The following is a 15,544-nucleotide window of genomic DNA, read 5'->3' on the forward strand; positions in this document are numbered from 1 at the left end:
GCACGTGATATTGACCTATCAGGAGAATCGAACGCGAGCTTGAGTTTTGAGATCCTCTAGACGTGAAAGTCAAGAAGGAAAAAGAAACCAATCTTTCTAGGGCTGCATATTTCGTACCTGGAATGAGGTGGATTCTCTGAGCTTAGTTTTGAGGCGAACAGGAGCCGCGTGGTCCAAATTCATAATGAGTTGCCTTACTTTCTCTCAAGCGAAAAAAACAATCCATTTGGGAGAACGCCTTTCTGATTTCACTTGCGTCAACCCTACATGCCTACGACGTAGGTAGCTGGAGGCGGTAGATTACTGACACACACGCGATTCGCTGAGAGCCCGCTGAACCCCCCTGACATCACGCTCGAGTAATGGCAACCCTTTATTAAACTTGAACATGTCGTGGGATGGAGGCAATTTGCAAGTCTACTCTATGTTCTAACAACTATTGGCAAAGAAAGGAGGACACCTTCTACATTATTTCTTGTTACCATAGAAGAGTATGAACAAGCTTCCTCTCTATCATTAATGCCTGACTTTTCCCAGTCGTCCTTCTCAGAGCTCCCACTTATTTATCTTCAGTGTTTATAGGGAGAGCAAATCCCATCGGTTGAGTAATATGCCTTTTTCGAAGTTCCCTTTTTTCTGCACAGAGTTATGCTAATGACTCTTTCGCTAGCAGGCTTCCGGACGTTCGACACATTAATAATTTAGCTACTTTCAAACTGATTTTCCTCTGACCCTCTCCCCGCCTATCCAAGGTGAATAATTTGAGGGGCAGAAGATTCTCTAAAGAAGTGGAACAGTTAAATGAGGCAATGGAAATGATGAACCTTGTAAAATCAGGGCGTATAACTCACCGACATGCGCGCAAATGTGCCATTTTTGACAAGTCTTTTGCCATTTCTTGCAAATACCACTTACCTGTCATTTGATGCTACCAAACTCTGCCCACGCACTATCAAATTATCGTCCATCCAACTGCCAAATTCGAGAAAGCGTGTACACCGCTAAAAATTCTCCGCATTTTCTTTTTTTGAATAATATAATGTGAGAAGTACTTTCCTACAGAACTAATTCATCTTGGAGGCATGACAGCCATTGAAATGGTGAGGAAATAGAGATGATTAGGAAATGGCTCAGGGGTAAATTGACATTTGTAACATCCCTGTTCAAATTCAGTTATTTATAACAATAAGGAAGTCCTTTTTCCTCTTACCTGAAGTTGTATTATGTCCGTGTCCCTTCTATCGCGGGAATATTGACGCCCCTCCCTTTTATGCAGGTCTATGAAGATATGTGTGGGTATGGTGGACCCATATAAATATTTTTTGTTAATTGATAATTCTACATCGAACCGGTCCATGTGACATATTTCCTAGGAACCTTAACTTCTCCTGAATACATTCTCCACATTCAGCAGGCATTCAGTGCCAAACGCGCTGCTTCGTAGGTGAGAGTGTGCAACAAATTCAATGAATACAGAATGATGAGAAAAGCTTCCCGTTTTTTCTTAACTTTGTTCTCCATTTACACGATTATTTCCTCCAAAACCGGTGACACATCTTGTGGGGAACCCGTCAACTTGTCAATAATTAATTCACGCAATTCCTCAGCTTGTTTTTTTATAAAACAAGGCGGGAAACAGGACAAGCAGAGCCGAAGGGCTCACGAAACACTTGGAATGAACTCCTCTTAAAGTGGGTTTAATTATGATCCCCGTAGCGCGTAAACGAAATGCCTACTTATTTCAGTAGAATTAGGCAGAACATCGCCATTTTACCCGAGGTCACGGATAAAGTCGAATCTCTACGCCACTCGCAGAGCACCTTCGAGGAGAGACGACTATTGGATGCAATTAATTTGAATCGCCTTATCTTCATTCAGTGGAAGAAAAATTCCAATGGGGCTCCTTTGCCTCCTAGACGCGGCTGTAATCTCCCGGCTCTTTTGTTAGTTAGCAAACCTTCCACCATCGCGATATGGCCTCTCCCAATTTCAAGGGATGTCAGCAAAAAACGAACCCTTCCCAAGAAGGCAACAAACGTGACCGCCCTGGCAGATTACTCACAGAAGGAAAGCAGGCGTTGGCTGGGGACGCCCAAATCTGTGAGAACTCACAATTGGAGTAATACCTGGGGGGAGTCCTATGGTAGCAATCATCTTTACCTTCCTTCTTGCGAAAGGAGCAATTGCGAAGTGAAGCGACACCAAACTTAAACAAACCGCCGAAGTCCAGCCAACGAACCTTCCTTCCGCAAGGTGGATTAAAGGATGGTGCGATTGCAAGCACCTTGAAGTCAATGAGGCGCACCCACACCCCCATGATCAAGCGCACCACCGTCTACATGGAATTCCGAAAGCGATCTCCGGCTGCTGGATGACCCTGGAGGCATCAGCTCCACTTACGACCGGCGGTGTTTTCAATCGAAGCATAACGAACCCCCCCACTCGTACTTACGCCGTGATAACATGAAAGGTCACGTCTGTAAGCCCCCGACCCCTCCGTAGTGAGAAAGGGACCCCCTACCACGGTAGTACAATCTACCGCAATACCGCGAGAGACTAGAACGCAAAAACCGACTTCCAGCATCACTTACACCTGCTAACGCAAAAAAACCCTCCTCATGCACTCGTGGTCACTGCCCAAAACATCATGCCGATATCGTTGCCTTTTTGATCGTCAAAATAACCACAGCAACCAGTTTCACAATAACAAGGTAACCTGGAGGCAAGACCTCACCTAGTCCTTAGATGAACAGACGAACGTTAGGATTCTCCGACGAAAGAACACGCCGTAATGTGATAAGGGTCTAGGGTATTCGCTCATGAGATCCAAAAGGACAGACAAAACTACGATAAGAGCTATGGAGAGTTGACTAGTTTGTACATTGCACTTTGGCAGTGACAGATGAAGCGAAAGGCTAAAATTGGCATCGAAAATGCCGTGCTAATGTTGTTGAGCTGCCAGTTTCGCTTTCAACGACTCAGGCATCACAGGCGGTGGAGGACGAGGTAGGCGCATGACAACTTTAAAACCGTCGTAGATGAACCACTGCAGGGCAGTCAGCGTACCAATCATTAAGATACGAGGACCCAAACCGGCCCACATGCCTAAAAGGAAAAAAGAAAGTACAATTTTGGGTGGGGAAAAAGGCGGCCAAGGTAGGATTAAGTTGAATGTTAATTACCACGCCATCCTAGGTTCTTAGCAACTTCAACAAGCCTCGCGTTGGGATCCTTGTTTAATTTGGATACAATGGTATCCGGTGGATGGGATACAATCGCACAAAAAACACCGGCTAAAAGATATCATCAAGCATTAATCTTACCGATGTATCCAGCAGCAAAAGTGACAACCAACTGCTCGGCTTTAGAACACTGGGAGCGCGGCTTAGGCACAACATAGTTATACAAGGCTTCGACAGTTCGCTCAAAGCAAGCAAACTTCATCATTGTGTAGGGTATTTGACGGCACCAGAGTGGCACAATGCCCTTGTAAAAGCCGGTAAAGCCCTCAGCAGCGAGCATTTTGGGGAAGCCCTCACGCAATGTGCTGGCAAATCCGGGCATAGTTTGAATACGCACTTTCAGAGCTTCCATGGGGCAAAGCATGATGTCAGCGAAGAACTCAGCACTAGCACTAGCTGCTAGGTAGATAGATGTTCTCCAAAGGAAGGCGTTTTCCTGCAGCCTTATATTACATTATAGGTACTTACTTCAGAAAGCATGCCCGAATAGGTGTGTTTGAAGATCTCGTAGAAGCCAAATTTACCAAGACCTTGAAGAGAGTAGCCGAAAAAAGTTGGAGCCCATCCGCGACCGAGACCACGAAGTCCCTCTTCCTTAAAGGTAACGCGGAATCCCTGGGTCAGGGAACCATACTTAGTCTTATCAACTTGTAAGCGGCACTTCACAAGATCCAGGGGCACGATGGCAGTGTGAGTAGTACCGCAGCTGACGATTCCGCCAAGACCGCAAAGAGCGTAGAACTTAGGAGACGCAAACTCACAACTTGTTCCGGCTTCCATGGCCATTCACATAAAGAAAATGTGAAAAGCGGAAGCGGGCCCTAAACCAACTCGAGGATACTGGCGTGGACAAAGTTCAATGATTATTTAAAGCATGCAAATATAGTACATAACCAGATTAAGTAACTTTAAAATGCAAAATCCATTTGTATTAAAAATTTTTTGAGAAGAAGCTAATAATAAAGTCAGACATTCTAAGAGTTGCTTTCAAATTTGCATTGCTTATCTTTTGTACACACATGCAGAATACAAGTCAAACATTAAAATTGTGGAGCACTTTGATTTAGGTTTAATTCAAAGCTCAGCAAATAAGAAGGGCCTGTTCCTTTATATGGGTTGCGTAGGTAAAAATTCACCAAAAACTCCGTAAATTACTCTTCTATGGTTTCAGATGGGAGCATTTCAAGACATGGGACTTTTGTGACACCTCTTCTCGCAACTGAATCATTAACACAATATTAATTTGTCTATGATTACATATATGACCTTAAAATAGTAATAAACTACCAATATTTTTTTTGAAGGCAGCATTCTCCTGTTACTAATCAACTCCACATCCAATCTCTTTACATAAGTCCATTTTAATGTTAGAGCAAAATTCTGTAGGCATTTCTGATTTATCTGCTTAGATTACCCCTTTCATTACCATGTTAAACAATGAAAAAGCAATCTTTTCACTCACAATATTGTTGACTAAAGCACTTGGAGAACTTTTAAAAGCCTTTGTAAAAAAATTTCCGTAGTAAAAACTATTCAAATTCAGCCAAGGCCATTATGAATGGGTAATATTTATTTTAACACAAATCACTTCTTAAAGGAACTTTGAATAGTTAGGTGGGATTTACATTCGATTGTCCTAAAAAAACTAATGTCCACAGTCATACTTCATAGGAAGGAAATTCTGTGGCCGCCGACAAGTCCGCTCCCTCCTTTCAATATCTGACACCCTTTGAGGTGGCACAGCTTCATTACCGAGAGGTCTGCTTGGCATTCGATATCGCATTCCGTTTTGACTCACATCATCACTGCGTCCATATAGTGTGGTCGTGATCTGATAATTCGGAAAGTAAATTGGAATCTTGTGGACTTCATCAGTAGGCGACGATAAGAGAGTTGGAAAGTTAATTTTGGGGGTTTTAGAAGGGCATTTTAATGGCGGTGGTGTCTCTACAGAACTGGTTGATGGCTCTCGATAGTCGGGAGAACAGGTCTGACGACTGAAAATCGGGGAAACAGGAGAGGGTGACTGTTCGTTCCATTCAAAATGTGGTTGCCATTGGCCGTACCAGTCCTCGTGAAGGGTATGTAAAGCTAAACTATTGGACGCGATCGTAGCCTCCCAGTCACTCGGGGCATTAAGAAGCCGTGATGTCACGAAGGGCTTATCCTGAGGAGCATTTTCTACCTCCGAATGCTCAATGGTCCCCCTGGGTAAAACACTTTCCGTTGAAAGCATTGGAGTATTGTCGCTGATTGAATGGGGCGGCTCTATTGCATTGTTGCTATTGCTGTGTGGAGTCCCACCGAAGAAACGATAATTGGGTTTGTGAGAAGATTTTGGCGCATTGCGAGCTAAGATGTTGGCTGTTGCAGCAGCCAGAAACCGTGTTCGACTACGGTTACCAAGGCCCCGTTGTGATCGGTATGCTACTATTGAGTCCCAATCAACATCACTAGGTGATCGACCTACAATGCGTGCTCAAGAAAATTGCCATGCAAGCTACGTAGCAAAAGAATTTAACGCGATTTTGTGCCCTCTACTAGAAAATAGACGCTAAAAATACTTAGAATTTCTGCTCTTATTTGTTTGAGTAGATAATTTGATAAGCCTTAAGGGTGATGCGTATTTGAAGTCGCTTGTAAGTGATGGGTTCCTGGTGGTTTGTTGAAGTAAGTTTATTAAGGATTTTACTAGAGAATCCGAAGTGATTTTATCTTTTGGAACGCATGATGTATTATAATAAGTGATTGATCTCAAAATAACGCGATGGCATTGACTGACACTTCTGCCTTAATATATCATTTATGACCATTGAATTTTGCCCATGCCTGTGTAGTATTTTTGCATTTTAGAGCCTTCCTGCAAATAGTTGGTTGTAGTCTCAGAGTTATTATCACTTATTTTACTGGGGAACACTCTAGTTGCGTATTTCTCGGCTAATTAAATAATGACGCATTTTATTCATATTTATTGCAAATGTCACATAAAAATAATTTAAATTCTTCGTTTTTAATCTACCGATGTGAGGAAAGGCATTAAAATGTGGGACTTTTACAAGTGGAAATGCTGTTTTTGCAAGGACTTTGAAGATTATTCATCTTTCTCTGCAAATTCTACTGGGAACGTACGAAACTGTCAAGATCACCTAAAATTGCCCGATTATAGGACTTCCTTAATACTACTTTAAGATATTTATCGACGTAGTATTCCTGGTTTTTCCTACTTCACTGGCATATTTGCAAACTGTTTAACAAAATTCCTAGTTATTGTTAGGCACATTTATCAGATACATCCTTACATGGCCTATTTGATTCAGTTCAGCTATTTTTTTACAAATCTTCCCACATACCAAGAAACTTTTGACTTCTCTCCCTCTCTACCATTAAGTTCACCTGCTGCATCAACGAGGTGACAGCAGATGCGAAGTCCAAGAAAGGGCTTGGCGGTCGCGAGGATCCCGTTGTGGAATATTCGGTTCCTCCTATCGGTGGCACCAGACCTCGGGGTGCTGGTGGTCGTAGGTCGCATATCGGTGGTGAGTGATTGGAAACCGCGGAAAGGTGTGCGTCTGGGGGAGCTTCGCTAGCTTCTGCCCTACTATTGTGTCGCACGGCTTTTTCCGCCTCATCTATGCTGAAATGTCGCTTCTTACGCTCTTGAATTGAGTTCTTAGGATAAAAATATATAGCGGCATAATAACCTAACGACGAAAGGGCAAATGTGACGTTGACCCACTGAAATACTTACAGTGACTGGAGATATTTGTAAATTTTGGTGAATTGGATTTATTTGGATGACTTCTCGTTGAGATCTTCAAGAGTAGTAAGGCGAATTATTTTTTTTCATGGCGGAAATTTGTTATTTTAAATAATAAAGTAACTTACTTGATTTCCTCAACTCTTGATTTTTGATGAGAGTTTTCAGGTGGCTAAAAAAGAGTAAGCAAGTCAATTTCACATATGAGGTAATACCACTTTTTATTTGATCAAATAAAATATCAGCCAAATTTTGATCCTCACAGAAGCCTGACGCTGGTTTACTCTCCTATTGGCTAACCAATTCTCGTAAATAAGGAGACCTGTGTAGATCTTCCCCGTTGTCATCCTTCCGCAAGTTAGCTCTGCAATGTGAAATCCAGACAAGATGATAATATTGTGGATGGACTTATTCCAATTTGCCTGTCACAATTTTTACCTTCATCACTGGGAACCAGGAGGTTGAGCATCTTTTTGGCCTGCAGTGGCCACATTTCACGGAGTGTATCCCTCAGTTCAGCATCTTTGATGTCCATTACCGAAGCCGGACCCATTTTAATGCTCAGTGACTCCCGAATCAACGCAAATAATGTAGTATTGAAATGCACGCACCCTGAATCATCCAATGGCATGTTCATTCGAATTAGTTTCTAAAAAAGGGAAAATGAAATCTCATGTACTCTTAATGGTCCTCTTAACCGCATTCTTTAGCTGGAATCTCCTTAAATTTCATGTGTTTTTTAGCTGAATTAAGTAGGATGCTCACCCGATAGGCCAACCGATAAGGGCATTTCTTGCCAAAACCCACCGGTGGTTCAAGTTTGCGCAGCATCTCGTACATGTCATTATGGTGGATGCGACCTCTGTAAACATGCATAAAATCAAATCTCACTGGGGTTTGTATAATTACCACTGATATAATGTGTAGAGCAGGCATTACGTAGCCGCTGGGTCGTACTCGGCCCAGACACGGATAAACTCCTCCAAGTGATGCGAGCCAAGGATGGATGAATCACGGGTGAGGTAGTCAAAGTTGTCCATTATCACCGCCACAAAAAGATTTAACATGAGAAAGGTGCATAGGAAGATGAAGGAGACGAAGTAGAGGTAGGTGCCAGCACTGCCACAGGTGTTCTCAGGCTTGTTCGCACACCGTTGAGGGTAGTCGCAGGAGAGCATCAATTCTTGCCACGATTCGCCTGTTGAACATCTTCAAAGGAGAAAAGTGTAAGGTTAGTTAGACGCTTGTCTCTAAAATGTCGGTGAGTTCATTAAGGCAGACTTTTTACTCACCTAAATAGCAACAAGAGGGCATTGCCAAATGTTCGGAAATTTGTCTGCGTCGTTATTTGACTAGATGAGTCGTCCACTAGCAATTGTTCCAAACACCTAGGAAAGGAGTCGACCACTGAATGCGTAGGGTTTTTTAATGCTTTAGAATTTTTTTTGGGGGGGGGGGGGGCTTAATCCCGGCCTTCAGAAAGGAAACATTTCCTAGTAAAAAGTTGCGTCTACGCCTCGATCACATACACACACATGCACAAATGGAACATAGTCTTTTGGGGTTGAAGTAGAGTGTGGGAGTGGAAGTGAGGAAGTGGATTGATCATTCGCTTAACAATGGAGCACGTAAGTTAGTTTCCCATCACGTGTCAGTATTCAAACAACTCGAGTGATAATGATCAATCGGAGGGACCTGAATCGTAAGAACTTCATCATCAATAACAATACCCTCTGTACTATCTACTTGTCGCTCAAATTAAGGCATGATTATGCGATAGGAAAAGCCTCCCCATCAGTTATGTCAACATGCCTGCATGCCGACAATGGCATAGATGAAGAAGAGCATGGCAATGAGGAGACAGACATAGGGTAGAGCCTTGAAGGATTGAATGAATGTCCACAGGAGGATTCGTATGGTGTAGCCTTGTCGTAGCATCTTTACCAGCCGTGCTGCTCTGAAGAGTCGAAGGAAGCCCAAATTCAGAAAAGACGTATCCTAGGAGGGCGTGATAATTGCTCGAGTAGTTGAAACAAAAAAACACAAAATTTCCCCAAAAACCTGTCACCTTACCTGCAAACTTGTCACCAAGACATCTGTGATGCTGCCAATGACTGTGATAAAGTCAAAGATGTTCCATCGGTCTCTAAAGTAATTCTTGAAGGAGGTGGTATGCAATCCCAGCCAATCACCTACCCGTGGACCAAAGGCCAAGATTTTGAGAAGGCACTCAATGGTAAACATCCCAGTAAAGGCGGTATTGAGATACATTAAAGAGGCACAGTAACTCTCATAGGCTTTTGTACTGTCATCAGCTTCTAGGGTGGAACGAAGTGACTTTTCCGGTCGATGATACTACGTAAGTATGAGGAAAAAATTTTGAAAAAAAAATACTACTGAAAAGCTGATCCTAGTAGACTGCAAGTCTTGCCTTCATCATGAGGACGAGCGTGTTGAGGGCTATCATGATCATTATGAAGTACTCAAAGGGGCCTGATACAACCAATTGCCAGATACGATATTTGAAGGACTTTGAATCCTCCGGCATGTAGCGACAAAGTGGCTGGGCGTTGATAGCAAAATCAATGCATTGTTTCTGGAGGGAAATAAAGTAAAGCATTTTTTTCTCCTGTTTCTTTAAAGCAGGCAATAATAGCCAACCTGATTTTTATCCAATTCATGATCGACAAGTTCATTTTCTCCTTGCTCTTTGAAAGTGATGATAATCAGAGCGACGAAGATGTTGACAAAGAAGAAGGGAAAGACAACAAAAAAGATGACATAGAAAATGGCAACTTGTTGACGGTAGTCTGCTTTGGGTCCGTAGTTGACATCAGTCGCGTCGATTGAATTCTTCATGATGCTCAAAGTAGAAAACAATGAACAAAATAATGAGAAGACAGTCCACGAATCTCACTGATGAAAATCAGCATAGGCTCATGGCGTTCGTGCCAAGCTCTCTCATCATTTCGTACATGTGCCAATTTACAACGTTGCAGAGAAGATTTTCGACATTTAATCCCTCACTTTCCTTCTTTTCACAATCATGAAAGGATGTTTGGCCGAGAAGGTGAAAAATCACGCAGTTCGCTTTTGGACCCCCCGTGGGTGCATTAAAACAAAGGGTGATGAAAAGCTAAAACTTACTCTGGCCAACCTTCTCCAGTGGTGACGGTAAAGAGAGTGAGCATGGCGTAGCCAATGTTGTCGTAGTTGAACGCCCTAGCGGACCAAATTCGTGGCCTCACCTCTGGTATGTCAGAATTCTCGAAGGAGATGAAGTAGCCCCTAGTTTGACGATCAAAAAAGGCCACTGAACTAACAAGGGAAACGAATAAATCATTCCCTGAGGATTTAAAAAAAAGAAGCAGCGTGATGGAGCAGTAACGTGTGTAGTCGAGGACGAGTGGACTTTCTGGGCAACTAACTGAGAATTCTCGATATCTATGGTCCACCCTTCCCTTTATTCCTCCCCTCTGTGCTCTTCGCACTTTCTATCTTGCCCATTTTCTCCCTTACTTTCTCTCTCATCCGCTTATAGTTTGTTTTGTTTTCTTTCAGTCGTCTATCCGCCCTGCCCACTAAGGCACGCAGCAACCTCCTCATCTCCTTGGAGCCTCATGCAACCGAGTGAATCAGATCGGAACACCCATTAACTTTCAGGCGCGTTGACAGGTAAAATGTGGCTGTTGAAGCTACCAAGATAAAGAACGTACCCAGAGCAGTGGCCTCTCCACCTTCGTCAATGTCGTCTATCCGCGTCAAAAACAAAACCCCAAAAAATTTAGCGCTTTTTAATCAGTCAAGGAGATTTACTTACTGACATTCCTCACGTGTCTTCTTGGATTGATCATTGCAAGCAAAGAATTTCCCCTGAAACAGTTGAACAGCCACCACACCGAAGATGAGTTGAAAGAGGATGTAGACAATGAGGATGTTGAAGACATTCTTTAGTGAACTGACAACACAGTCAAAGACTGCCTAGATTGTCAAAATTCGTTAGGTTTATCGTTTTTTCAAGAAGGGAGAAAAACCTTCAACTTTGGAACCCGTCGAATTGTTTTCAGTGGACGCAGCACCCGCAGAACGCGTAGAGATTTGATAGTTCCCAAATTTTTGCTAAGAGTGGGCGAATATTACTACTGATTGATTATAAGTATAAAGAGTGCTACTAAACGCATACCCGGCTGCATTACGACTGACACCACTACTGTCTGTTTGACGTCTAAAATTAATTTAAAATAGGAATTTTTAAATTTTTAATAGTTCTTGTAAGGCATGGAGCATTTTTCAGATGAAGTCGTACTTGAAAAAGGCTATAAGGGCACCTAGAACAACAACTGCATCGAGGACATTCCACGGATCACGGAAGTACGAGTGGGGATGTAGGAATACGCCCAAATCAATCAGCTGAAGCATAAGGAGACGGGAGTAAGTTTTAGACTTCAATAGTTATATTTCCTGTAAAATATGTTGATATCTAGTCATCGATGGCGTGGGACTAGGTTTTTATGTACTTGCAAAGAATCATTAAGCTTTTGCAAAAGGTGCAACAGCTTGCCTTCAATATCATCTCCATGGTGAAGACACAGGTAAAGGCATGATCAAAGTACTCCAGGATAATATTTCGTGGATTTTTTTCATCCACTGGATCTTCTGCCGCCATGGATATGCTACTCGAAGCGATGACGATCATGATGAAGAGGTCAAAGTATCGTAGATTCACCACAAAGTGACAGAACCGCCGAATGCTGCAAAAGGCATGGAATACAGCGTGTAGCCAGTGCTGTAGAGAGCCAAGGAGAAAAATGTTCACATGTTTATTTGTCAAGCCGACTCACGGATTGGAGGGTGAAAAAATGTACATTGAACTGTAGGGCAGGATGGTCTTGCCCACATCAGCTTTCGAAAATTCACTGGAAGTGCTCTTTCCATCTTCATCTCCGTGTGCGGATACTTGAGGAAAAAAGGAAATGGAAAGAGAGAGAAGCTTGTCTTGATACCTCATATTTCCCCTTTTTTTCCACCCATTTGTAATTCAATTTATTAGCGACCCCAACTTGGTTGCATAGAGGAACCAATATGTCCGGGCAGAAGATCAGCTAGTTGAGAGGGTGAGAGAAAATGGTGAGTAGCAATTTAAAATAATTCCCTAGAGCGACCAACACTGGGTGATGTGGTGTCCTTTTTCAAGGTGATACAGCAGAGCTTTGTTTTTAGAAGCCAAGGCAAAACCTCGTTTCCCGACTGTGATTGTCTGCCCCTTATCAAAAAAAAATTGATACACACATGGAACGTAAAGCAATACCTCTCAGAGAAATACGGATAATCATACGAAGGAAGGATCAGTGTCTTTCTCATCCCAAAGTGGGGTGTGAGATCTCGTGGGCCAAGTTGGTGGAGGGTCAAGATTTGTCTTACAAGGATGTCAAGACCTGGTCGATTGACCACTTTTGGCTGTTTCGTGTAGGAGACCTAGCCGTAAATTAGGGATCACAGTTGGAGAGGATATATGCTATTGCCGAAAAAGTTATGCTTTGGGAAATGGGGGATTTTCAAGAAAATAAGGTCTTTTTAAACTTATTTTCTCCACCTCTGACTGAATCACTACGTAGATCCCACTCTCTAGACTACTTCGGAACGGGGTATCCCATCACTGCGCTTCTTCTCGTGTTCTTCAAATGCTCTACAACGGAGCTTTGGCAACTTTGGAGCGCCCATTTAAATTTACATCTTAGAGGAGGCAAGCTCCAAACCTCCAAGAATCAAACAAACGCTACAAATAAGTATTTTTGGATATTTGCGCTTCAAAAAAAAATTCATCAGGCAACTGTCGGCCGTTTCTGAAATGTTGTGCCCTCCAATCGCTATGAGTACAAATGGAGAGCACCTTCGCCTCCCGGCATGCTCCACTATCCACAAGCTGTCGTGTACGTGCACGCGGAGTCCTCTTTTGCCTCCTCCCCACGCACTTACGCATACGCGTCAGGATACAAAGACGTCATTGTCTTTTGCAAATGTAAAAACTTGGTTTAAATATTTGATTTGGTGAAACAACAGTCGCCACAATCTTGGCGTGCAAACGTCGCCTGCTTTAAAGTTGTCTCTAGGCGATAGACAAAGCGCCTAAGCTCTCTGTCTACCCTTCCACTTCCCTACTTCAGTGGGTTGGACTCTCAGGCGTTTATTTAACTTTGCTGATGAAGGTTTGCCAAATAACATGGAGAATAAGGCGGATTAGGACGAGAAGGTATCTTCTCCAACCGACCAACCTCCCTTCCCCATGCCCTTACCCCCAGAGGAAGGGAAATTTGAAACATTTTCATGGGTAAGTTCTTGTTTTGTGGAAGCGACTGGATATCTCGATCGTGAAAGCTGGACGTTCAGTGGATAAGGAAGTAGTCGAGAATAATTCTATCTGAAGGGTTTACCCTTTCAAGAGAAGGTGGTAAAATACAGGTCAGTCATCAAGTAAGGCAAGAAAAGTGGCGCCCTTCTAGGAAAAGTAAGGAATAAACTCATTTGAGTGAGATCCAGAGGTTTCTTGGCTCCTTTCCTGTGTCATTAATGTCCATGACTTGCGTTTTCTCAGCCGTCGTCTTTATCTTCCCTCTCCCCAACCTTGTCGTCACCACTTCTCCTTCGAGTGCTTTGAAATGAATATGAAAGGCTTCTATAACATTTTTATGCAGAAATTTGATATTGGCGGAAAATTTTGCAGATCTTATACACTCGGACAGATGAGGCTTTTCCCAAACACCCTTTTTGGTCGGATGTCATGACTTAACTGATAGGGTGAGGGGCCAAGTACCGTCATGGCTTTGCCTGAAGTCGCCTATTTTAAGGAAGATTCAAACCCACATGCTTCACGGTAGGTTGCGATCTCTCTAAAGGACCACAAAAAGATAATTCTACCAATGTTCACATCAACGTGATTGTAGCGGCGTGGAATACGAGGTGGGAAGTGGATGGAACCGCCGTCCACTTTCCAGTCCACGTGGTACACAAGCTCGGATGGGAAGGGCCTGATCCGAAAAGCGCGGCCAAACAAGGATTTATGCGGCGGGGGAAAAGTAGGGGAGGGGAAGAGACAAAGAATTTGTTGTTGTTTTTTTTACGCAATAAAATAGCGAAAAGAAAAAGGAGTTCTTCAGCCAACTTACGATCTTCGTAGTGCTTTGCCAACTTCTGACCAATGGAATTCGATCTGTATTTGGGGAAGAAATAAGGAACTGAAATAAAGAATCTCGAGAAATTGGATTTACAATGATGTGGCAAAGTGGGTTCTCGTTTTAATGAGCTTTTTAATTGCGTGGGCTTTTCACCTTCGGTGTGGGCAGATGAATATCCTGCTTCCTCCATCAACAGGTTTTAATACAACTTTCATTTTTATGGAAGAAATATTCCCAAATATCCACTTTTTTAGTTAAACAAAATGAAAAATAAGGAGTTGCAAAGAGGAAATTTACATATCCTTCTCCGAGTTGACAAGACTCTCGTTGGCGAGGAGCCCCATTTGGAAGTACTGTTCCTTCAGCTGGTTGGCCTTCTTCTATTCAAAGAGGAGGCAAAATCTCCCAAAGTAAAATGTTTAAGCATTTGTATGCTTAAAGATTTTTTTCTAATTTATAGCAAGATTTTCGGCGCTAGTAGTTAGTAAAACCTGTTGCAATCGACATCCTAGACTTAATAAATCCAATTCACTAGGCCATCGGATTGTAAAAAATCAGCTGCAAAAAATAGGTAAAGTTTTCAATAGAGGTTGTAAAAATGCTCTCCAAGTTTAATCCATAGTCAGCGTCGATTCTAGAAAATTAAAACAGTGTTTCTTGGCATAAAAAGCATCGGAAAATAGGCGACATTGACCACGCCGTGAAGGCGTGGGATAGGCTGGAAAAAGTTCCTGTTTTCTCTCCCTCGCTCTCCGCTTTCAAAGGTTGCAACAGGCGGAGAAGCATTTCCTGCTTTTTCTCCTTAATAGCACCATGAAAGTGTGCACGAGCTGGATGCTCCTCCCCTTTCTGTTTACTTTAACTTTGTGTTTAACCACGCGAGCTATTCACCTCATGCTCGTTGTCCTCCCAGCTTCTTCTGCGCCCTTTCAATAGGTCCTGCTTCCAGAAGACCAATATATAGCGCATTGCCCCAGGGGGGAATTTTTCCCTTTATAAGCAAATACGACCTACAACTACTTTCAAGGTGTTTAAATAGGCTAAAATGCCGCGTCTTTTAAAAGTGGAGCATTAATTGAAACATGCGCATTAAAACAAGAGTGGACAAACCTGCTCTGCAATTTTTTTCTCCGCCTCTTCCACGGCTGTCAATTCTTGAGCGTTGGCCAAGTTATCAACCGCAATAGCCAAGAAGACGTTCAAAAGCGTATCTGGCGTTATGAATTTTTTTGTATTCGGGGTCAAGGAAAAGGGCATGTCACTTGGGGACATAAAGACAACTTTTCTGCCTCTTAAACCCTCTAATTCATATCAATGACAACTTTGTGGGCTTCTGTGTTGGAGGGAAGGGGCCACAATTGTGCAGAACTCCG

At 42.8% G+C, this 15,544-nt stretch overlaps 2 protein-coding genes across 2 annotated transcripts in view; both read right to left on the reverse strand. All coding sequences in view use genetic code 11, as the record gives it.

Annotated features, from left to right (window-relative positions):
* Window positions 1–2,941: 2,941 nt before the first annotated feature.
* EGR_07404 (Phosphate carrier protein) lies at window positions 2,942–4,022 on the reverse strand (the record flags this gene model as incomplete). The annotated part of the gene is made up of 4 exons (XM_024496653.1): window positions 2,942–3,105; window positions 3,183–3,293; window positions 3,324–3,678; window positions 3,711–4,022. The coding sequence occupies 4 exons, from the start codon at window positions 4,020–4,022 to the stop codon at window positions 2,942–2,944; spliced, it is 942 nt and encodes a 313-aa protein (XP_024348940.1).
* An 865-nt stretch (window positions 4,023–4,887) lies between these two features.
* Window positions 4,888–15,544, reverse strand: part of EGR_07405 (Voltage-dependent L-type calcium channel subunit alpha-1D) — a gene marked incomplete at both ends in the record, with an annotated part of 29,201 nt that continues 18,544 nt past the window's right edge. The window contains 23 exons of the mRNA XM_024496654.1: window positions 4,888–5,239; window positions 5,309–5,708; window positions 6,593–6,911; window positions 6,991–7,054; window positions 7,128–7,171; window positions 7,263–7,363; window positions 7,438–7,648; window positions 7,765–7,861; window positions 7,939–8,208; window positions 8,292–8,367; window positions 8,808–8,997; window positions 9,073–9,354; window positions 9,419–9,634; window positions 9,661–9,862; window positions 10,147–10,317; window positions 10,820–10,980; window positions 11,034–11,118; window positions 11,306–11,409; window positions 11,588–11,750; window positions 11,841–11,955; window positions 13,861–14,024; window positions 14,469–14,551; window positions 15,282–15,382. Of these exons, the coding sequence (XP_024348941.1) occupies window positions 4,888–5,239; window positions 5,309–5,708; window positions 6,593–6,911; window positions 6,991–7,054; window positions 7,128–7,171; window positions 7,263–7,363; window positions 7,438–7,648; window positions 7,765–7,861; window positions 7,939–8,208; window positions 8,292–8,367; window positions 8,808–8,997; window positions 9,073–9,354; window positions 9,419–9,634; window positions 9,661–9,862; window positions 10,147–10,317; window positions 10,820–10,980; window positions 11,034–11,118; window positions 11,306–11,409; window positions 11,588–11,750; window positions 11,841–11,955; window positions 13,861–14,024; window positions 14,469–14,551; window positions 15,282–15,382 (3,971 nt within the window). The remainder of the gene's footprint in view (window positions 5,240–5,308; window positions 5,709–6,592; window positions 6,912–6,990; window positions 7,055–7,127; window positions 7,172–7,262; window positions 7,364–7,437; window positions 7,649–7,764; window positions 7,862–7,938; window positions 8,209–8,291; window positions 8,368–8,807; window positions 8,998–9,072; window positions 9,355–9,418; window positions 9,635–9,660; window positions 9,863–10,146; window positions 10,318–10,819; window positions 10,981–11,033; window positions 11,119–11,305; window positions 11,410–11,587; window positions 11,751–11,840; window positions 11,956–13,860; window positions 14,025–14,468; window positions 14,552–15,281; window positions 15,383–15,544) is intronic.

The sequence above is a fragment of the Echinococcus granulosus genome (assembly GCF_000524195.1).
Source record: "Echinococcus granulosus chromosome Unknown EG_S00076, whole genome shotgun sequence".
NCBI classification, from domain to species: domain Eukaryota; kingdom Metazoa; phylum Platyhelminthes; class Cestoda; order Cyclophyllidea; family Taeniidae; genus Echinococcus; species Echinococcus granulosus.